Here is a 24,749-nt window from a genome sequence, read left to right as displayed (position 1 = left end):
ACTAGCCATTTGAAGACATAACAGGTAGTTGACTATATATATGTATGGTGTAATATAAATAATTGCCTCTAAGATTTTGAAAGGTAAAAAAACAAAATGTATGTCTTTATTATTATTGGTATATAGTTTCAGAAATTCACAGAAGGGAGCCAGGTGCTCTCATTGCCTAACAAAATAATGGAAGTGTGTATGCATTCTTTCTAATATCTTGACGTAATGTAAAAAGGGCACTCACCAAGTGCTTTTTAGTTGACTGTTTTTAAATCAGTAGATTCAGGAATACCAAAAAAAAAAAAAAAAGTTTATAATTGGTTGAAAATGACTTAAGAGCTAGGAAACTTAATAACTGTTGAAAAGGAGTAAGGCTACTTACAGTGTTAAAAACTAATTGGCTAAGGTGTAGTTGACTCAGATATTTCATTTGCCTTGATGTACATTCGTTAAACTAAGTCAGTCACCTTCTCTGTGATATTGATGGTTTGGTATAGTAAACATGGGATGTGATTAAAGGTGATTCAGGAATAGATTCTGTGTCTGCATAAGTAAATCTGTATTTTCATTTTGTTTTCTAGTACCATAACAGCCTGGGGGAAAGACCATGAAAAAGATGCTTTTGAACATATAGTAACACAGTTTTCATCAGTGCCTGTATCTGTGGTCAGCGATAGCTATGACATTTATAATGCGTGTGAGAAAATATGGGGTGAAGATCTAAGACATTTAATAGTATCCAGAAGTACAGAGGCACCACTAATAATCAGACCGGATTCTGGAAACCCTCTTGACACTGTGTTAAAGGTAAATTTTCATATGTAACTTGACTGTTAGAATACCTGTAGCCCAGCTGCATCAACACTACTTTTCATTTACACACACGCAATTTCAGAGCTGTCTGGACCAGACCCTGATTTTAGACTTGCAGCCCACAGACAGTAATAGATTTGCCCAAGGTCACACATTAATAGCACAGAAGGATATCAAGAGTTACGGATTATTTTACTGTCAATAAGATAGTAAAATAATCTTTTCTGCTTACCTGCAAAATTAACAGCATTGCCATTTTAATTAATCTTGTGATTTGGGCACTAAACTTATTGGCAGTTTGTTACTTTTTCATTGTAAGTCACTGCTAGACCTTTAAAGTTGTTAGCACAAAAGAAACATGAACAAGGTGTTATGGAATAAAAATAATTCAAAAATACTATTTAAGTGGAGATTCTTTAGAAATACTATTGATTGATAATGTAGCAATATTGCTTTTTGTTGTTAATGTTCAGGACTTAGTTTGTCTTCTTCAAAAAGTAATAGCAGCCGGGCGCGGTGGCTCAAGCCTGTAATCCCAGCACTTTGGGAGGCCGAGGCGGGTGGATCACGAGGTCAAGGGATCGAGACCATCCTGGTCAACATGGTGAAACCCCGTCTCTACTAAAAATACAAAAAATTAGCTGGGCATGGTGGCGCATGCCTGTAATCCCAGCTACTCAGGAGGCTGAGGCAGGAGAATTGCCTGAACCCGGGAGGCGGAGGTTGCGGTGAGCCGAGATCGCGCCATTGCACTCCAGCCTGGGTAACAAGAGTGAAACTCTGTCTCAAAAAAAAAAAAAAAAAAAGTAATAGCAACAGCAGGCTTATTTGATGCCTACTACTAGAAAAGTATTATTTTAGGTGCTTTACATAAGATGTGTCATTTAATCTTTACAAAAAACCACAGTGATAAATATTACTGTTCCTGTTATAGAAGAAAAAACAGAGGCCTGGAAAAGTTAAAGTAACTTGATCAAGGTCACCCAGAATATAAGATAAGGAGTCAAATATCCAATATAGGTCTTTTGCCTGAAGCCTTGCTGCTTGACCACATTGTTTCTCAGTTAATGAGCAGATGATAGAGTACTTACCCTTTAAGGAACCGGGACAGAGAATTAAGGAAGTCTTTTCTTACTCTGTTAAATGATAGGCCAAGCTGAAGGTCTTGTCTTAGCCTACAGTATTTGGTGTTAGCAAACTTGATAGGTTTCATGTTTTTACTGTTACCTAATAAAAAATGTACACAGCTAGTTATAAGAAACTGATTTTGTTAATATGGAATTTTCTCTGTATTAGAATCTTTAATCAGTTTATTTAGGAAAAGGACGTGATTGTTGCGGAAAGACAATGACAAGTGTCTCTTCCAGGTCTTGTTTCTCTGACCAAGCTTTCTGAGAAATTTCAAATTGATGTACAAAACTTTTAGTGGTTAGTGAATGAGTAGGATCATTTGCGTATTGTGCAATTTGGCTTTAATTAAGAGCAAAGGAGAACTTAAAGACTATGGGTTCTAGATGCTGTGTCTGCCTATCACAGTTCCTCTGAACTTTGTGATTGAAATGGATTTATGTTTGAGTTATATCAGACAAAAACCAAAGTCATTGGGCACAAGCAGAGTAAGTCCAAATCAAAAGTATAATCATGAGTTAAATGATCTTTATATACTTCTTTAAAATATTATTTAATCTCCTAATATTAAGGATTTTTGTCTTGAATCTATGTAATTTGAATAATGGTTTATATACTTCTTTAAAATATTATTATTCAGTCTCCTAATATTAAGGATTTTTTTTCTTTAATCCATATAATTTGAAAGTTCTAAGGGAAAAAACTTGTTTTGAGCCACTTTATGGTATAAATTCACTTCATAGGAAATAACATCCTTGTTATTAATGTACTTTAAAGCGGTTGGGACCAGATTTTAGAAGGCATATAAAGTAGTTAATTTTTATATTCTCAAGATTGTCTATCAAAGCAAAATCATTTAACTTTGAAAGCTCTTGTTTTCAGCTTCAGTTATTTGTGTTGCATGTGTATTTTTCCATATAGGTTTTGGAGATTTTAGGTAAGAAGTTTCCTGTTACTGAGAACTCAAAGGGCTACAAGTTGCTGCCACCTTATCTCAGAGTGATTCAAGGGGATGGAGTAGATATTAATACCTTACAAGAGGTATGTGTTCTATAGTAAAAATTTCAATAAGGCAGTTCTTATTAGTTTGATCAACAACACATTACTAAATATAATTTTAAGTCTTCATAAGTGTTTATGTTGGTATAAATCTCTGCATTGCTTAAAGTGTAGAAATACTAGTTTACAATACGGAAGTGCCAGCCAAGCCATACTTATTCTTCCAGTAGTCATTGACCACCCTGAACACTGAATCAAAACAAGTATCACTGTGAAACAAGAAAACGTCAGTCAAGAAATACTCCTTGGAATATAAAACAAAGCCTTGACTCGCTGGCATAGGTCTGTGTTTTCATAGACTGGAGCTTCACATACTCTAACAGTGTAAAACTCAGATGATATTAATGGGTGCTTTTTCAGAAATTATAGAATAGCTGTCACCTCTTCTAAATTATGCATTGAATGTCATCACTATTACATTTAGCCAAATAGTTTAAGTGTTATGCAGACATACCTTATTTTATTGTGCTTTGCATTTTTTATGAATTGAAGGTTGTAGCAACCCTGTGTTGAGCAAATCTGTTGGTGCCATTTTTCCAACTTGTGTTCACTTCATGTCTCTATGTCACATACTGGTAAATTCTCACAATATTTCAAACTTTGTCATTATATCTGTTATGGTGATAAACGATTAGTGATCTTCAGTGTTACTGCTGTAATTGTTTTAGGGCACCACAAAGCATACGCAGGTATGATAGGAAACTTAATTGATGAATACTGTGTGTGTTCTGACTTCTTTACCAGTTATGCATTCCTTGTCTCTCTCCTCTCACTTCAAGTCTCCCTATGCCCTGAGACAACAATATTTAAATTAGGTCAATTAATAACCCCACAATGGCCTCTGAGTGTTAAAGTGAATGGAAAAGTCATATGCCTCTCATTTTAAATCAAAGCTGGAAATGATTAAGTTTAGTGAGGAAGGCATGTTGAAAGCTAAAATAGGCCTTTTAAGCCAAACGGTAGCCCAAGCTGTGAATGCAAAGGAAAAGTTCTTGAAGAAAAATAAAAGTGCTACTTCACTAAACATATGAGTAAGAAAGTGAAACAACCTTATTACTAATAGGGAGAAAGTTTGAGTGGTCTGAGTAGAAGATCAAACTAGCCACAATATTTCCTTAGACCAAAGCCTAATCCAGAGCACGGCCCTCATTTCAATTTTGTAAAGGCTGAGAGAAGTGAGGAAGCTGTAGAAGAAAAATTGGAAGCTAGCCTAGGTTGGTTCCTGTGGTTTAGGGAAATAAGCCATCTCCGTAACATGAGTGCAAGATGAAGCAGCAAGTGCTGATGTAGAAGCTGCTGCAAGTTACCCAGAAAATCTAGCCAAGATCATTGATGCAGGTGGCTACCCCAAGCAACAGATTGTCAGTGTAGACAAAATAGCCTTCTATGGGAACATGATGCCCTCTAGGACTTTCATAACTAGAGAACAGAAGTCAGTGCCTGCTTTGAAAGGATAGGCTAACTCTCCTGTTAGTGGATAATGCAGCTGGTCACTTTAAGTGGAAGCCAGTGCTCATTTATCTTTCCGAAAATCCTATGGCCCTTAGAATTTGCCGAATCTACTCTGCCTGTGTTTTATAAATGGAACAAGGCCTGGATAACAAGCATGTGTTTACCTCATAGTATACTGAGTATTTTTTAAGCCCACTGTTGGGACCTACTGCTCAGGGGAAAAAAATGCTTTCAAAATATCATTGCAGATAGCATCTAAGATCTAACGGAGATGTACAAAGAGGTTAATGTTTTTCATTCCTCTTAACACAACTTCCATTCAACAGCCTATCAATGAAAGAGTAATTTCAAGTGTTATTATTTATGAAATACATTTATATAGCTGCCATAGATGGTGATCCTCTGGTAGATCTTGGCAAAGTAAGTTGAAAACCTCTGGAAAGTATTCACCATTCTAGATGCCATTAAGAACATCCATGCTTCATGGAAGATGTTAAAATGCAGCATTAACAGGAGTTTGGAAGAAATTGATTCCAACCCTCATGAATGACTGAGTCTTGATTTGACTTCCAGACTTGAGTGGAGGAAATAACTGCAAACGTGATAGAAATAGCTATGTAACTAGAATTAGAAGTGGAGCCCGAAGGTATGACTGAATTGCTGCAGTCTCATGATTAACCTTGAACAGATGAGGAGTTGCCTCATAAAGATGGATAAAGAAAGTGGTGTCTTGAGATGAAATCTACTTCTGGGGAAGATGCTGCGAACATTGTTGAAATGACAACAAAGGGCTTGGAATATCCATAAAATTAGTTGATAAAACCAAAGCAGAGTTTGAGAGGATGGACTCCAGTTTTTGAAAGAAGTTCTTGTGTGGGTGAATGCTGTTAGACCAAACAGCGCCACATGCTACAGATAAAACTTTCGTGATAGGAAGAGTCAATTGATGTGACAAACAACATTGTCACTTCAAGACTGCCACAGTCACCCCAACCTTCAGTAGCCAAGACCCAGATAAGTCAGCAGCCATTAACACCCGGGCAAGACTCTCCACCAACAAAAAGATAACTCACTGAAGGCTCATATGACCATTAGCATTTTTTAGCCATAAAGTATTTTTAATCAAGTTATGTTTAAGGTATGTATTTTTAAGACATAATGCCATTATTGCATACTTCATAGACCACAATGTGGTATAAACATAACTTTTATATGCACTGGGAAACCAAAAAATTCCTGTGACTCGCTTTATTGCAGTGGTCTGGAAGCAAGCCCATAGTATTTTCAAAGTATATCTGTATTATCTTAAAATTTTTGCCTCTTGTTTACTAAATAAGCTTCTTAAGGGCCATAATTTCATCATAACTAACACCTAAAATACTCTAGAATATCACTAACAATGTAGGCCATCTGTGTTCAGAAACCAGTGACATTTGGATGTATACCAATCTCAGGTGGTATCTACAGCTATGAAACCTAAGTTTTTTTTCTCTTTGAAACAGTTTGGTCGTGGTTGAATAAGGTCGGTACCCAAATTATGGTAGTTTTCCAAAGATTGATTTGGAAGGGAGAAGTATTGTGTACAAAAAACAGTATTTCTGCGGTGATGTGTATGGGTGTCTGGAATAGATCTCTTGTACTAACAAGGATGAGGTTTTTTTCCACCATCTCTCCGAAACTGCCTTGCTTAAGAGAATTTGGAATTCCTTTAGCTCTTCTAAGACATTTAGTGTTGGACATAGAGGCTTTCAGGTGGAAAAGAAAGAAGAAATAGAAAAGTCTGCAGCGAGAAGGGAGAGGACCTTACACATAGAAATCTCAACTGGCACACACACACACCTAATTGCCATTGTCCTCTTACCTCAGCTGAACTGATAGTCTCTTGGTGTCAGTTAAGTTCTGTTCCCCATACCTGCCTTTGAGGGCTTTAGCAGGTACACATACCCGACTCCCCCTTGCAGATGAAAGAACATGGCAGGGTACTGTATCTGTTTCAGAAATCCTATTAGCCTGCCCGTTGCTGTGCCTACCTTTCCTTGTTTTAGCAGCCAGATCTTAAATTATTCAGGCAAGTTGAACTGGATTCAAATTGGGTTTTTCAGTCAGGTATTCAGACTTTCCTTTCAAAATCAGAGCTCTTTGGCTTTCCTTTATTTTCCTTTTTTCTTTTCTTTCCTTGTTTACGTGAACTTTGGGAATGTATGTGCAATTTTTTTTCTTTTTAAGACAGGGTCTCACTCAGTCTGTTACCCAGGCTGACTGTAGTGGTGTGATCACAGCTCACAGCAGCCTCAACTTCCCAGGCTCAGGTGATCCTCCCACTTCCCAGCCTCCTGAGTAGCTGGGACTGCAAGTGTGTGTCACCATACTTGGCTAATTTTTTTTTTTAATGTTTTACAGAGATAGGGGTCTCACCGTTTCCCAGGCCAGCCTCAAACTCCTTGACTTAGGGATCTTCGCACCTCAGCCTCCCAAAGTGCTTAGATTGTATGCATGAGCCACCATTCCCAGCCTGTATGTGCATTTTTATAGTGGAGAATCAACTCAAAACTGTACATGTAGTAAAACTACATAAACAAGAATTAAATATTGAGATAAATACTCTTTGGCATTAGTGAAACTTAAACAGAACAGTTAGAGGATTGAATAGTTTTGTGTTATACAGATGTACTCAGGAAGCAAAAATACCCTTTTTTTTGAGATGGAATTTCACTCTTGTTGCCTAAGCTGGAGTGCAATGGCGCAATCTCGGCTTACTGTAATCTCTGCCTCCCAAGTTCAAACGATTCTCCTGCCTCAGCCTCCTGAGTAGCTGGGATTACAGGCGCCTACCACCACGCCTGTTTAATTTTTTGTATTTTTAGCAGAAACAGGGTTTCACCGCGTTAGCCAGGCTGGTCTGGAACTCCTGACCTCGGGTGATCCACCTGCCTCAGTCTCCCAAAGTGCTGGGATTACAGGCCTGAGCCACCTGATGTCTGGCCAGAAAAATACCTTTAAAAAGCTGGGCCTGTTGGTCTACCTAAAGGATAATACAGATGATCCTCTCAATTTAGGATAGAGTTGCATGTCAATAAACCCATTTTCAAGTTGAAACTATTGTTAAGTGGAAATGTAGTTAATACACCTACCAGACTCTGTAGTTTAGCCTCGCTTACCCTGCAGGTGCTCAGAACACTTATTAGCCTGCAGTTGAGCAGTCATCTAACACAAAACCTATTTTACAGTAAAGTGTTGAATATTTCACGTAATTTATTGATGTTCCGCTGAATGCGAATTACTTTTGCACCATTATTAAGTCAAACCGTTGTATGTCTGTAACCATCTATACTTGTAATTTCTTTACATTGCCGGTAGGTCAAAATATGGTCTTAGAAGCAGTAAAAAATTCATTTAGCATTTTTGCTCTGTACATATACTAAATTAGATGCTGTAATTTTGACAAAATGAAAAATCTGCTTTATTTGGAACAATTACTTTGTCCTTGACTGTCACCCTCACTCTTGAACTTTGCTACTGTGACATCCCATGAGGTTTACAGTATAACCCTGCTGTAGGTTTTGACTTTGCACTGTGTACCAAAATGAAACCTCTTATTTAGGAAAATAAAAATCTCTTGGGTTGGACTAAACAGAAAGTGGCTTTTTCTATTGTGTTTCAGTTACAGATTCTGGATATCATTGAAACCTGTATTGGAGTGATTTATTACAACATTAAAATAGTATTGCATTCTCATAGTTGGCAAGAGGAAGCTTTCTTTGAAGTCTCACATGTGTTAAAATGCTTTTCTTCCCAGACTCAGAATTCACTTTAACTACAAATTGTCTAAATTTTAAAACTTTTGGTAAAGAAATTTGGCCTGAAATACAGTGATACAATATTAGATGATGCTATTGTTTGTTATTTCCTCATTTTGTTTTTGCTTCTGAAGCATGTCTAAAGTGAGGTGACAGGTCAGAAACTATTTTGTATTTTACCTTACCCTCCATCTACCTATTTCCCCTTCTTGTTCTACTCTTGGTATTTCTTCTGTATTGAAGTTCACTTTGTTCACAAAACCTCAACTCGGGCCTTGGGAACCTTTAGGTTCATATACAATAAGGACATGAGACTAGATTTGTGTACATTCTAAAGGAATCACTTTTAAATAAGTTTTGTATGTTTTTATCTTGATTCTTCTAGATTCATCTTGATTCAAATTAGGTGGTTGGCATTTAAAAAAAAAGTAGCATTTCCAAATGTAGGTTTGTTTAAAAATAAAGTTGCTTGGGGTTTTTTTGTTGTTTTTTTTTTTTTTCCTTTGCTGTGTCGAAAATAAGGGGAAAAAGTTGATTTGAGAGACTATTTGGTGAGAATGTGGTAACATTGTGTTAATGATACACATAAGGCTGTTAACGATTTTCTAATAACTTCTGAAAGTTCTGTTTAACAAAAACAGAGCCAGTCTTTCCAATTACTTCCTGTTTGACTGTTCTCATGAAATAAATGGTTACCATACTTCACTTGCCACATTCTATCATAAAAGTGATTGAATATATTAAATCAGGCAGTAGATGGTAGGTAAATAACTTGACTTTGGTGAAAGAAATAGAAATGACATTGGTAAGAAACAAATTTTTAGTTTTCAAGTTGTATGTCCCTTGAAAGAACTCTTTTAGCTGCTGCCAGAACTGTTCATACAGGTCTCTCTAGCTGGTTTGTAACTACTCATTCTCCCAAAAATTATACAGTAATAAATCTTAAACACCCAGAGCATCTGTCTGTAATTTTGTTTTTGGCACTGGAGCACCAGCCAGAGTAAAATGACTCTACCGGTATATCAGATCTTATATAGAAGTATTTTGTACTCTTTTGCCACCAATATCTTGAGTCTTAGGTGTTCCATTATGTATTATGTGTAATTACATGATGTATTGTGACTTATTAGGGATGATTACAGTCATTCTTAGAGTTGCGTACATTGGCTCCCATTGCTTGTGTTGCTGACATCTAGGCAATAACTCAAGGAGGTGAATGAGAGAAGTTGACTCAAATAAGCTTAGATGTTTCTAACTAGTTTTTTCTTACTTTCTCTCATTTCCTTCACTCCCCTAACCCTACCAGAACCACAGCGACGGCAATGCAGATTGAGGAACTATGAATGAAATTTTTGGGGGTGGGTGGGTCTTTAAAAACAAAATGCGGGCTATTGTTATCTATTGACTGTTATAAAACAGCTCTTGAATGCTTCATTCACCAATATTGTCCTTTGAAAATAATCTCCATTCTTTTCCGAATTACTTAGGTTTTGTTTGGTTTTGTTTTAATCTTCTAGATTGTAGAAGGCATGAAACTAAAAAAGTGGAGTATTGAAAATGTTTCCTTCGGCTCTGGTGGAGCTTTGCTACAGAAGTTAACAAGAGATCTCTTGAATTGTTCCTTCAAGTGTAGTTATGTTGTAACCAATGGCCTTGGGGTATGTCACCTTTTACTTCTGTGTTAGTACCTTCCTCATATATCTAGGTAGAATACGTAATTTGACAAATTGTCAAAGATTGATGTGACCCTGAACTGTTAATATGTTGTTGGGTACTACTGACCTTAACTCAGAAACAAGGAAAGAAGGGAGTTATTAGGTAATAATAGACCTAAGGAGACAGAGATTTGGAAAAAGCAAGAACAATAAGGAGAAAGATTATTTGAGATAATATAGGTCATTTTCCACTGCCTCCATTTATACCTTTGAATCAAAAAGTAATATTTGAGTGGGAATGTCAGCTCACCTAGCCATCATATATTAAAGACAAGCAAGTATGTAATCACTGACCAAACTGTTTAAGGAAGGTGGAATATGTGGTTTGGATTGTTGTATCACAGTTGTTCCAGTAGCCATAGAGGAGCTAGGCAACTGAACAACAACCCCGCTCACTTTTTAATGTCTTGAGAGCTGGAGACTGTAGAGCAAGGGACCAAGACAGAAGGATGCTAAGAACTCCTGAGAACACCTGAGTTAATTCCCTGCTTTAGTCTTTCATCTTTCTTTGGAGAGTTCTGGGATTGACTCATTCGTTGCTGCTTGTTCCATTCCACTTATTTCTATTGCTTTTCTGCCTATCTTTCTGATGCAGAAAACTCTGCTCTCTTCAGGTTCTGTAAGTCTTTTGCTTCTGACAATAACAAGGTAACAGTAAAGTACCAAAAGAGGGGTAGATTATGAAATAGGAAAGCCTTTACCTTAGTAATATTCTTGTTGCCTCTCCCAAGATTGTGTGTGTTTGGTGTAGTTGGTATATAGCTGGGCTTTTTTCAACAGCATGTACGTGCTATGCTTACTGTCAGTTTAAAGGCAGTTTGTAATATAAAAAGAGTTACCTTAAGGTTACATATTCGAATGCTCACAAGACTTCCTACAAATGGCGTATTAGGTGTTCTTTAGTGGCAAAAAGGATTATCCAAGATGTTATACTTTTTCTTTATTACAAATCACTATCCTTCAAAATAGGCTTAAGGTGTAAGGTTTCTAAAAGCCAGATGTGGGTTAGTTCAGTTATACCTGTTAAGTGCTTAAAACTTAAATGTAAATTATGTATATGCTTTTTTGTAAGGGAGCGTTGAGACATTTCTGATGATTAGTCTTCTATTTCCCTAACTTTCTTAATTTGGATTTCAGATTAACGTCTTCAAAGACCCAGTTGCTGATCCCAACAAAAGGTCCAAAAAGGGTCGACTATCTTTACATAGGACACCAGCAGGGAATTTTGTTACACTGGAGGAAGGAAAAGGAGACCTTGAGGAATATGGTCACGTATGTATCTATGCTGACTGGTTTTTTAAACAATACTAGGTTGGCTCACCAAATTAATAAGAAAGGGGGCTGGGCATGGTGGCTCATGCCTGTAATCCCAGCACTTTGGGAAGCCAAGGCAGGCAGATGACAAGGTCAGGAGTTTGAGACCAGTCTGCCCAACATAGTAAAACCCGATCTCTACTAAAAATACAAAAAATTAGCCGGGTATGGTGGTGTGCACCTGTAATCCCAACTACTCGAGAGGCTGAGGCAAGAGAATCATGGAAACCCAGGAGACGGAGGTTGCAGTGAGCTAAGATTGCGCCGTTGCATTTTAGCCTGGCCGAAAGTGCAATACTCCGTCTCAAAAAACAGAGAGAGAGAAAAGAGGTTTTTATATTTTTTTGTGGAAGATATAGTGGTTTTATTATAAAATGCCCAATTGCTGACCTGGCCTACCAAAATAAGATACAAAACAAGTTTCTAGGTCATAAACACAGGGCCTGTGTAGACCTAGGGAGAAATATTTCATAAGTATAGTGATTGACCGCAGGTTTATACATACTATCCAAAAGCAAACTATGTTATCTTAGTAGGGTGAAATGTGAAAACACGGTGACGTGATCTGGATTACATAATAAATGGTGAAACCTTGATTTAACCAAGTTTTCTGATTCAAGTCAACCAAACTAGAAAAATCTACAGCATGCTAAAGTAGTTAATATGATCTTATGATCTTTAGCATACAAAAGTACATTCATATTCATGAACTCAAGTTATAAAATATTTGGTTTTCAAGCCACTGGATTGAAAAAAAGTTTCTTTTAACAGAAACTAAACATGAATACACTATTACTTCCTATTTTGATTCTTCATACTACATCACATTTACTGCTTATTACATGTTACTTTTATATTTTTTAAGGTTTTGAGCCAGAATTGAAATGTTTTTTGTTACCGTTAATGAAAAATATATTTGTAAATCAAAGTTTTAGAATTAGATTCCTTTATATAGACTGTTAGGCAATTCTTTGAGTAAACGGCAATTCTTTGAGTAAGCTTTGTGTAACTTTTGTACCTATTAAGATTTTGGCAGATTTAGTTTATCCCAGATGAGCTAAAGTCACTTCAAACTAAAAGTAAAAACTTAAGTGTGATTTTTAAAAGACTCTGATTTTAAGAGTATGTGAATGGTACTAGAACATTTGAAATAGTCATCAATTTGTAATCATCTAGGCAATTTAAGAGTAGAAACTAGCATGCCCTTATATTTAAATTTATGAAAGAAAATGCTACAGCTAAAAGCACTGTGGTTTGAAGCAGCACAGTAACAAAAATATTAGATAATGCCATCTGCACCTCAGTCTTCAGACTACATGGAAAATTGAGATTACTTCTGTGGATTTTTCAGAGAGAAACCAGAAGCATGTAATTCCTTAATGAGACAGGAGTGGCTTTACCCAGACCCAAAGGGAATTTAATTTCTGTCATCTGTCTTTGCTACTCTGGTATGGATGAGGAGGTGGATTACCTTTATCATTGACTTTTGGAGTATAAATGAAGTCTTTAACCCTATGCATTAGTCAAGAACGCAATACCTGTTTGTTTCTATTTTGGGATTGGCTTTTGGGTTTCTTTTTTTGAGACCCAAATTGAGTGACTAGCAAATTTATTAAACGTGCAGGTTGCTAAGTTTCATCAATGTTGAGCCTGTTGGCCAGGAACAAAGGAAGGTTTACCAGGCTGTTTTGCTGCACAGTCACAATGATTGTCAGTGACAGTCATAGTTCTCCTAGGCACCCAAGCATCGTCCTTCCACTGAGGAAAAAAAAAAGGTCAGCTAGGCTTGGCTTTCCTTTAAGAAAACCAGTTTAAGAATGGAGTATTTATAGGTCATTTCTTTTCATAAAAGTTAAATATTTCTGCATACCAGGCAACTCAGTGATATGCCATTTTAGATACTACCTTGCTCCACTAGTGTTTTTTCTGCATCAAGTCAACTCAAAATTGGAACACCATTGGCATCTCTGTGTATTTGACTGGTTGGTTAATCTAATTCATCAAACCAGGATTCGAGTATTTTGCTTAATAATGTAATATAATCATGAAATTTCCATTTATGCAGGATCTTCTCCATACTGTCTTCAAGAATGGCAAGGTGACAAAAAGCTATTCATTTGATGAAGTAAGAAAAAATGCACAGCTGAATATTGAACTGGAAGCAGCACCTCATTAGTCTTTGTTTTATGACTGGGTGTGTGTTGCGTGTGTGTATGTAATACATAAAGTTTATTGTACAGATGTGTGGGGTTTCTTTGTCTTCTGTGATACATTACAGCCAAATTATTTGTTGGTTTATGGACATACTGCCCTTTCATTTTTTTTTTCCAGTGTTTAGGTGATCTCAAATTAGGAAATGCACTTAACCATGTAAAAGATTAGTGCTAAAGTAAGCTTTTTAGGGCCCTTTGCCAATAGGTAGCTATTCAATCTGGTATTGATCTTTTCGCAAATAACAGAAGTGAAAAACTTTTATATATTACTGATGATCCCATAAAACAGATTTGCATAAAATTATCATGATTGCTTTATGTTTATATTTAACTTGTATTTTTGTACAAACAAGATTGTGTAAGATATATTTAAAGTTTCAGTGATTTAACAGTCTTTCCAACTTTTCATGATTTTTATGAGCACAGACTTTCAAGAAAATACTTGAAAATAAATTACATTGCCTTTTGTCCATTAATCAGCAAATAAAACATGGCCTTAACAAAGTTGTTTGTGTTATTGTACAATTTGAAAATTATGTCAGGACATGCATACCCAATAGAATTACTAACCTCACTGCCCCTTGTAGAATATGTATTCATTCTACATTAAAGAAAATAATGGTTCTTACTGGAATGTCTAGGCACTGTACAGTTACTATATATCTTGGTCGTTGTATTGTACCAGTGAAATGCCAAATTTGAAAGGCCTGTACTGCAATTTTATATGTCAGAGATTGCCTGTGGCTCTATTATGCACCTCAAGATTTTAAGGAGATAATGTTTTTAGAGAGAATTTCTGCTTCCACTATAGAATATATGCCTAAATGTAAAATAATGACAAAAGGTGGAAGTAGTGTATTTTAAAGTAATTGCACTTCTAAATTTATTTTTCATATTCTATAGTTGGTATGACTTAAATGAATTGCTGGAGTGGGTAGTGAGTATACTTATTTTAAATGTTTTGATTCTGTTATATTTTTTATTAAGTTTTTAAAAAATTAAATTGAATATTAAATTGTATGGACATCATTTATTAATTTTAAACTGAATCCCCTCAAATACTGAAGCACATTCTTAAATGAAGATAAATTATCTCCAGTGAAAAGCATGACACGTGTTTCAATAGAGGAATCTTAACTAAAAGCAGAAAGTTGGCTAAATTCAAAAAGTGCTTAACATCAAAATATGCTGGAGTGATTAGCCATTAGATTCTAAATCAGACATCACATCTGACTGGAGACCAGTTTCTTTCAAATGATTCTTTTATATATGTACATCTGTTGTTCTGAGGCAGTGGTTGGCCAGCTATGGCCCAAAGGCCAAACTTGGATTCCACTTTTTTTAAATGCATATTGTCTATGGTTGCTTTCCCACTACACCAGCCGAAGGTAAACAGCTGCAATAGAATTCAAATGATTCACAAAGGCCAAAATGTTCATTATCTTCCCTTTACACAAAATCACACAAAAAGTTTCCTGATCTCTGTTCTAAGAAAAGGAGTGTGCCTTGCATTCAAAGGGAAATGTTGGTTTCTAGGGAAGGGAGGAAGCTAAATAATTGATATGGAATTTTCCTCTTTTGTCCTTTATTTTTTCTCATTTAAGAATCTAATACTGGAAGACTGATTTAGAAAAGTTTTAACATGACATTAAATATGAAATTTTAAAAATTGAAAAGCCATAAGTGTTTAAATAGTTACATGAGAAAATGTTTTATCACTAGAATAAGTGAGTTATCTTTATTAAATTTTTTTGTAAGTGGTATTAGAATATGTTTTCCAGATGATTCCCTAAACATTTAATGAGAACAATAAGCATTACTTTTAGTAAGTCTTCTGTAATCTATGGTAGAAAATAATTTTAAAATGATTCTTTAATGTATTTGAGTAAAGATGAGTAGTATTAAAAAGAACATACATTTCTTCACAAAACATGCTAAGGGACGTGTAAACAATCAAAAGAAAGCTATTACCAATAATAGTTTTAATAATCACCCATAATTTTGTATTTAACCCATTTAAACATTGAAATTATACTACAGACAGTATTCTCTGCATTCTGTGAATTTCAGCAGCTTCAGAATGAGTTTAATTTTTAAACTTGCAGTGAAAAAAAGCTATCCATTTGTTCAGAAGCATAAATCAGGAGATGGAGATTAATTCTGCTGGCTCTTAGTCACTTGGAACTGATTAATTCTGTCACTTAGCACTTGGTATTTGGCCATCTCCATTCTGAGCACCAAATGGTTAACATGAATGTCAAATAGAATTCTGCTGTATGTCACCCTTTAAATCAGCCTGACTCTTCCAGACAAAAGCAAATAGCATTTATGAATTTAAGTCATTAGATTTTCAATTGACATTAATTAATCCCCCTTGATTCATTATATCATCAAGTATTTATATTTTAAATAGGAGGTAGGATTTCTGTGTTAAGACTTTTATTTGTACCCTATAATTAGAATTGTTTTTATGAGTATCCCTTATTTTCCCTTCTTAAATTGTTATCAAAATTTTTATAATGAAATCTATCTTGGAAAATTAGAAAAATGGCAAGGTATTTATTGTTCTGTTTGCCATAATTTAGAACTCACACTTAAGTATTTTGTAGTTTTACATTCCTTTTTAACTCATTCAGTGGAGAGTGTCAGCTTTTCTCCCAAGTTGTATGTTAAGTCTATTCTAATATGTACTCAACATCAAGTTATAAACATGCAATAAACATGGAAATAAAGTTTAGCCCTATTAGTGAAGTGTTAAATTTGTGTGCTTCAAGTAATGACATTTCTAGACCTGCCTTTTCTAGGTATTCCTCCAGTTCAAAGAATTAGAAGATAAGAGAAGGGGAAGTGTCAAAGCTGACTCCTCTTTTCTGCTTTGTGCAACTATATGGATGACAGTGCCTCTTACTAAGGAAGAACACTGGAGGGACACCAGATTTGGGAGAAAAGAGCATGATTCCTATGTGAAGGCTTGAGATGCCTTTGAGACATCTAAATGTAGGTATTAAGTAGGTAGTTGATGATACAGGTTTACGGACAGAAGCGCCTCAAGGTATGACTGATGTATACAAGATATACATCATTGGAAGCACAAGGTCATTGGAAGCACACAGTAAAGGATACTTTTATAGGAAGAGTATAGAGCAGGAGTTGACAAACGGAGGCCATGGATCAAATCCAGCCCACCATCAGTTTTTGTAAATAATTTTATTGGAACATAGCCATGCCCATTTAGTTATCGGGCTATTTTCATGTCACAGTGGCAACACAGTTGCAACAGAGAAATTATGGTTGCAAAAACTAATTTACTGTGAGGCCCTTTACAGGAAGTGTGCTGATCTCTGCTACAGAGTATAAAGAGAATCTAGAGCTAAACCGTAAGTAACTCTTGAAGGTTAAGTGACAGAATGTGAGCAGACCCAGGAGAATGACAAGCATAGCGTAAGAGATGAAAGTTCCAACCAGAAGGAGTAAAGTCACAAAAGCCAAAGGAAACATTTTTCAGCTCAGGTGTTGAATGCTGCTCAGAGACCAAATAGGATGAAGTATTTAAAGCAGCTACTGGATTTAGCCACCTGAAAGTAATTAGTACCTTAGACACGTTCCCTTCCAGCTGGTAGAAGAGGATGATTTCTGAAAGAAGCTCCCCTATATACCTCTTGGAATGTGGGTCGTGAAAAGGGAGAAGAGAATGGGGCAGTAGTACTTTCTCCTGGTTGTATCCTTATCTCTGAAAAAGGTCCAGGAAAGAGGGCGGAGTTGAAAATCAAAAAGATCAGTGATGATCTGGGGTTCTAGAGAAGGTGGCGAAAGATAGGATCCAAAGCACTGGTAGGTATTGGCCTTAAATGGTAGGGGTGCCTTCTGTTCTAGAAGAAAGGAGAAGATGGGAGCTGGTGTGTGCTTTGGTTTCCTCTGAAGTTAGAGACCAGATCCCACTTGTAGGTGGTTTATTAACACAGTCATGAATGTCCACCCCAGAGAAGCATCATGCTTCATGGTTAGCAGCAGAATTTGGTTAGGAACACAGTTATCCTGACCTGCTTCATGTATTTTTTTTAATTCTGTAATTGACTACTGAGCTGTTATTTCTTTGACATAAACTAGGGAACACATTTTGTAATATTTATAAAGATGGATTCACGATCCTGCTTACAAACTCTCTAGAACTGGCTACACATTTTAATTCTGATGAGGTCTTTCTGACTAGCCAGAGGAGTTCTTCCAGGTCTCTGAGCCCCTCACTTTCTAGCCCTTCCTCTTCAGTTAACAAATGTGTTCCTTTTTCTCACATCCCTTTTAAAGAACTTCCTTGATAACACCAGCTCTAGCCTCCCTTCTCCCATTTACATTCTCTCCATTTACTGCCTCACCTCCCATTCAGTCATCTCCCATCTGGTTCTCACCCCTTATTCGACAAAACAGTGACCACCTAATTGCCAAATGAATAAATTTAGTTATTGTATTATCTGAGGGCTCTCCTGCATTTGCTACTGCTACTAAATCATTTCTTTATTTCTTTCTTCTATGATGTTTTTGGGTTTTCTAATCCCTGTGACTCTCCCTTCTCTTTCTTAGTCTCTTCACACACTTTTAAATGTTGGCACATCCCATTTATCTCCATGTTCATCTTGGCTGATGTCAGCCATTCGTGTGGTCTCAGCTATGAACTGTCTACTACAGCCTCCATGCATTTATGTCTCCAGCCCAGACCTAAATCATTGTACCTGTCAGTAATACATTTCCACTCAGATGTAACAAGTCCAAGCTCATCATATTCCCCCAGAACTCACCATATTTATTTTGAGTCTGATTTATTTTGATTCTGGCTAATTTGGCAGCTAAGTCAGCCCCCAACATGAAACTTCCCTCTCCATTACCCTACGCATTTAATCAGCCACATAATCCTATTGATTTACCCACTAAATATGGTTGTAATCTGTGTCTTCTCTCCAACTCTTATTTCAAGCTCTCAAATTTCTTCCTGAAGTGCAGGCTGAGCATCCAAGATCCAAAATCTGAAATGCTCCAAAACATGAAATTAAGTCTGGAATGGCTACATGACACTCAAAGGAAATGTCCTTTGAAGCATTTTGGAGTTCAGATTTTCAAATTAGGTATGCTGAGCCAGTAAGTAAATGCAAATATTCCAAAATCTGAAATCCAAAACACTTCTGGTCTCAAGCATTTCTGAAAGGGATACTTAACTTGTAATACAGAAATTATCCAGTTAGTTTTTCTAACTCCAATCCAGCCTCCCTCCACTCTGCTACCAGAGTATTCTAACAAAATCAGAGTGAGAGTCCCCTGCTGAAAGTACCTCAGTGTTCCTTTAGCCTGCAGGATGCTCAGAATCCAGTCTGACCCTCCCTGATCGGGCCTGTGCTGCGTGTATGTCCAGTATCATGTCCACTCCTCATTTCCTGTCCAGCATCACTGACTTGCTTTACCTTAGTACGCACACATGCACACATGCTCTACACCATTTTCTACATTTCTCTGCCTTTGTGTATTCTGACCCCTCAGCCAGGAATGCCTTCCTTGTAGGTGGTACTTATTTTAAGTGACATTGCCTTAAGGTGAACTCATTTTAGGTGATAACACCTCCAAGAGACCTTGAACAACTCACCTGCCATCCCCACCTCACATGCCCTTCCTCTGGCTTCTGTAGGTGCTGAATGTATTTCTAAATTAGCATTTAAGATCCATAGGTCAGTGTCCTATATGAGACCTTCATCCATATCTCCATCAGCACATAGTAGACATTGAAATGTCTGCCGAGTAAATGAATGTCATTAAGATAAACACTTTAAAGGTGTTTTGATAACTTATCTGTAACACTAGTATCCTGAACGTTAGTGTTTTTAAAAAATGAAACATTTTTGACATTTTTAATTTTTTAGAAAAGGTGGATGACTTTTTAAAAGTATATTCACATATTACTTATCTTTTCTAATTCTTAAATTCATGAAGTATAGCTTAGGTGTTTCATCAGAATATATATTAGAAAGCTATGGTATAAAGAAATTATTTGCCTAAGGTTACCTTGTATGTAGTTCAGTAGTTCATAACTTTTCTTGGGTCTTAGGTTTCTGAGAATTTGATGAGAGCTATGGACTCTCCTATTAGAAAAATTCTCACTTGTGAATAAGCAAATTTGCATAAAATTTGAGGAGGTTCACTTCACAGGCACCACATTGAGAACTCTCAGTTAATTACAGAGCAGAGACTAGATTTCAGGGCTGTTTCTAGCAAATGTTCCTCCCTCTGTTTGAACTTCTAGTATTGTTCTTAGTAATTTTAAGGTTTTAATTACCTTAAATTGTTTTTGGAACAATTTTAAGGTTTCAGTTACCTTGTTTTTGGAACAAGTCAACATAAATATAATTTTAATTCCACTCAAAGATTCTACAGACTTCACTGATGCAGATTCCAAAATTATTGGCTATTTTAAATGCCTTTTTTTGGTAGGTGGAGAAACAAGCTTAGGAAGTGAAATTAAGAAATCTGGCCACATGATGAAGGAAGATGAAGAATAAAACCCAGGAATCTTCTGTACAAACTAGCAACACCAAGCTTTAGACAAAAACTTTCTCTGTATTTTTATAACTAGAAGATTCTCTTTCTTAAAACTAGAAAATTCTGTTTCCAGAAGTATAAACAGGCTAGGTCAAATCCAAATGAAAATAGGACCCCAAGAGGTAACCAAGCATTGAAGGTGCTTTTGCCCTAGAGTATTTACCAAACCTGGGGACTATGAGCTTCACTTTTTAGTGCCTGAAAGGACATGATAAACAGAAATCAAAGCCCCTCCTACCAAAAAGCAGGTCTCCAAAGGGTTCCACTTCAGGATGAGGATGAATCAGTGGTGCTCTATCCCCACACCCCTAAGGAATGCCAAGAAAAGTTGCTTTAGCTTGAGCGAACCAAGAAAAATGTAAGAAATGGACATTGCAAGCTGGCCCTTGCAGTCCACCTCCCCTACATATTTCAGAAACCTTAAACTATAAACTTAAACTGGACTGGCAGAGTCCAGAGTTCCCTAACTGCATGACAGAAGAAAATGCAAATTCTCCCTGAAGGGATACTTTCATCCTATGCCTCAAAGAATTCACAAAATAATGTTCTAAGGAAAATGAACAGTTTACAAAATAACTAATCACATAGGCAACAAGACACCATGAATGAGGACAGCAAAAAAATCATTCACAAAGGGTTCAGATAGTGAAATTATGAAACATTAAATCATTGTGCTTAATATATATATATATATATATATATATATATTTTTTAATGAGGACAGGTGCTGTGGGTCTTAACACTTTGGGTGGCCTGTAATCTTAACATTTTGGGAGGCCAAGGCAGGAGGATCACTTGAGGTCAGGAGTTCAAGGCCAACCTGCTAACATGGTGAGACCCTGACTCTACTAAAAATACAAAAATTAGCCACAGATGTGGTGGTGCACATCTGTAATCCCAGCTACTCGAGAGGCTGAGGCAAGAGAGTCACTTGAACCCAGGAGGCAGAGGTTGCAATGAACCGAGATTACGCCACTGCACTTCAGCCTGGGGAACACAGTGAGACTCTGCCTCAAAAAAAAGAAAAAAAAAGATGAAGAAAAATGTACACTTAAATATCTATCTGCAGCTAATAGGAAAAAATTTTAAAGGCCTTACAAATTTGCTACAGGGATTAATAGAACTTGTGAAAATAAAAAATTCAGTAACTGAAATTAACAACCGGATTAGACAGCTATAAAGGGCACCAATGACTTGGAAGGCAGGTCAGAAGAAATTCAGAATGCAACACAAAGCAAATGGAATGAAAGTTAAGCAACATGAAACAGTGAGAAGGCCTCATATGTCAAATCAGAGCAATGGAAGAAGAGGAAAGAGAACATAGCTATATTTTAAGAGAGAAGGGTTATGGATTTACCTGAACTGATGAGAAGCAACAATCTAAAGATTAAAGCTCAGTGAATCCCAAGCAAGATAAATTAAGTCCAGACACATTATAGTGAAACTGTAAATCACAAGTAACAAAGAAAGTATCCTAAAAGCAGCCAGAGGGGGAAAAAAAAGACTGTAATCTAAGGAAGGAAACTGACTGTTCAACTCTCAACAGCAACAGTTGGAGCCAGAAGACAGCGCAATGTCCCAAAAAGAAATAACTGCCAGCAGGGAAGCCTGTTTCCCTAAAACTCATGAACAGGATGAAATAAAGACACTTTCAGATCACCTCAACCTGAAAGTTTGACACTAGCATGCTGTCACTAAACAGAATTTTAAAGGATGAAGAAATAAAGAGCAAAGTATTAAGTATGTATGAGCAAACTAAAACATTGTGAAATAATGTCTTATGGATTCAAATTAAACAACATTTAAAATATACAAGGATAGCATTTATTAGAAGCAGGATAAATTGAATTAAAAGTGTTCTGGGCTGGGCGCGGTGGCTCACGCCTGTAATCCCAGCACTTTGGGAGCCCGAGGCGGGTGGATCATGAGGTCAAGAGATCGAGACCATCCTGGTCAACATGGTGAAACCCCGTCTCTAGTAAAAAAATACAAAAAAATAGCTGGGCATGGTGGCACATGCCTGTAATCCCAGCTACTAAGGAGGCTGAGGCAGGAGAATTGCCTGAACCCGGGAGGCGGAGGTTGCAGTGAGCCGAGATCGCGCCATTGCACTCCAGCCTGGGTAACAAGAGCGAAACTCCGTCTCAAAAAAAAAAAAAAAAAAGTGTTCTGAGACATGAACTATCAGGAGGAGTTAAAGTGATTAATTTTACCTATTGCACTAGTAGACATAGAAATGAAGTATGTTACTTTCAAACTAACAGGAAAAGGTGGTGGGATGGTTAAAATACTTGAAAATAAAATGAAAGACAAAAAAACAGGACAAATACCAAAAAAATATAATGATACACAAATTCTGTATACCTAATGTAAATGATCCATATATCACACATAAAATCAGTTAAAAGAAATTTTAAAATTTATTTGCTACTTACAAGAGACACATCTAAACCAAGATGCAAAAACATTGGAAATATTTTTAAATGAGCAATTTACTGGAAATAATTGCTTTCATTTTCCTTTCAGTCAGATGACTTGTTTGCTCAGGGTTTCTGACCAGGGCTGGCTGAAACAACGCGTTGTATCACTGGGCTCCAGAACAGTGTGCCAACAACGTGTGGCACTCTAAAGGGACAGAGCATTCCAGCACTGTGCTGTGGCTTTATTTACCAAGCTTTTGGGATAATGTGTGCCTTGGGCAAAGAGCTCTCTGTCTGCCCTCAGATCATAATGCTGCACAGGATGTCACATTTAGAACTGTCAGAGAACTGTTCAGTGCAGGGAAAGATACATTCTGAGAAATAGCACCTGCTGTGGAGTGTTCCAGTTTTTATATTTTTCACACCCATTCTCTGTATCTTTTATCAGGGTTTAGGTGCTTTATCTTTTATATCTGTAAGTGGAAGAGGGAGGGGGGATCAGAATTACCTGTGGGGCTTTTCTGAACCACATACACTTACTCCTGAAAATCAGATAGACACCAGGATATATGACTGTGCAAAGGACCTGTGTAGTTCAGATAAACCACCAGAGAATTTTTAAACACATATCACCTCCCGTAGACAACCACTGCAGTATATAAACCACTACCCAAATATGGATACACGACTTCATCCCTAAGTGCTTTCTAAACCATATGACCACCATTCTAAACTTCATTAGTAGTGTTCTCCCTTCTGCTTAGCAAGGCACAACGGATAGCCAAGAATGGCTCTGTGAGGTTTATACAACTTGTCATCACCCTAGCCTGCCTGGTGAAGGAAAGGTCTCTGTATTTTTCCTGCAGGGGCAAAAAGGAGAATGACTTAGCTCTGGGAAAAGGACACATGTGTAAATCATTTCCAGGCTCTGCAAATTCATTAACCTGTCCAAACACTTTACAATATGCATGTATTTTATTATCAAAAAATGACACCAAGCATTTTCTATAAACAAAACCATAAATTTTGTCTTGTAAGTCAGACATTGGGGTGTCCAGGACTCCCGGAAATGAGGGGGGTTTTCCAATCCTGGAGTGAGCAAGGAGAGCTTTCTGCTATTGAGGACCACTGGCCCACTGAAAAAACAGAGGGCCACAGAACCAAAAAGCAGTTGAATTTAGCATTTGTGTGAGAGTATGTGTATGTATATGTATGACTGTGTATGTATGGGTGTATCCATAGGTGTGTATGTAGAAGAGAGAGAAATGCCTCATTCTTTCTCAACTAGTTTTTAAACTAGGAGCAGGGAATAAAACAATGATATATAGCACAAGTAGTTTAAAAGCATATTGTAATTCCATATCATGCCCAAGGACACTTAAAATCTTTTTCTTTTTTCTTTTTTGAGATGGAATATCTCTCCGTTGCCCAGGCTGCAGTACAATGGTGCCATCTCGGCTCACTGCAACCTCCACCTCCTGAGTTCCAGCTATTCTCCTGCCTCAGCCTCCCAAGGTAGCTGGGATTACAAGCACATGCCACCACTCCAGGCTAATTTTTGTATTTTTAGTAGAGATGGAGTTTCACCATGTTGGCCACGCTGGTCTCAAACTCCTGACCTCAGGTGATGCACCTGCCTTGGCCTCCCAAAGTGCTGGGATTACAGGTGTGAGCCACTGCACCTGACCTAAAATCTTGATAGGCAAAAAATTTAACTCACTGGATAAAATTATTTATTTGGCAGGTCCTTATTGGTTTCTACCACTAAACACTGTGAGGGCAGGAAGAATGCCTGACCTATTCAACTGTGTATTCCCAGGGCTTGAGCACAGGCCTGGTCCATGGTGGGCACTCAGCAGTTATGTGTTGAGCAGAGGAAGTTTCATAAACCTACAGTCTCCCTTCTACCTCTTGCCACTACCACTGTCAAGCTACATATCATTCTCCGCCTGCTTCCACGCCATACCTCCGCCTCCTTATTAATGGAGCCAAATGCTGGTGTTTTTACGGCCAAAAGTGATCACTGGGAACTGACCAATGATTCAAGCAGCTCTCAGTCATCTGCACCTTGTGAGGAATTCTGGACTAACACTTCCATCCGCTTTCCCCAGAAAAGATCCAAATAAATTATTCTCCTGACAGGCCTTCAAAACTGCTGCAAGCAGCATGAAACTGTCTTCAGGAATTTACTGAAGGCCTGAATTTCAAGCATTTAGAATTCCCTCAACAAAAGCTCTCATCCTCCAGACCACAATTTTTGTTTGTTTT

At 37.1% G+C, this 24,749-nt stretch overlaps 1 protein-coding gene and 1 long non-coding RNA gene across 2 annotated transcripts in view; one reads left to right on the top strand and one right to left on the bottom strand.

The window, feature by feature from the left end:
* NAMPT (nicotinamide phosphoribosyltransferase) overlaps window positions 1-16,228 on the top strand; it is a 39,324-nt gene extending 23,096 nt beyond the window's left edge. The window contains exons 7-11 of the mRNA XM_017515439.1: window positions 573-798; window positions 2,854-2,973; window positions 9,758-9,898; window positions 11,093-11,227; window positions 13,335-16,228. Coding sequence (XP_017370928.1) covers window positions 573-798; window positions 2,854-2,973; window positions 9,758-9,898; window positions 11,093-11,227; window positions 13,335-13,445 — 733 coding nt within the window. The 3' untranslated portion in view covers window positions 13,446-16,228. The remainder of the gene's footprint in view (window positions 1-572; window positions 799-2,853; window positions 2,974-9,757; window positions 9,899-11,092; window positions 11,228-13,334) is intronic.
* The window catches only part of LOC119469030, a 123,690-nt gene that overhangs the window by 1,978 nt on the left and 96,963 nt on the right, over window positions 1-24,749 (bottom strand). The window lies entirely within an intron of this gene.

This window comes from Cebus imitator, unplaced genomic scaffold (assembly GCF_001604975.1).
Source record: "Cebus imitator isolate Cc_AM_T3 unplaced genomic scaffold, Cebus_imitator-1.0 Scaffold550, whole genome shotgun sequence".
Lineage (NCBI taxonomy): Eukaryota > Metazoa > Chordata > Mammalia > Primates > Cebidae > Cebus > Cebus imitator.
This window is presented reverse-complemented; position numbering and strand designations above follow the sequence as displayed.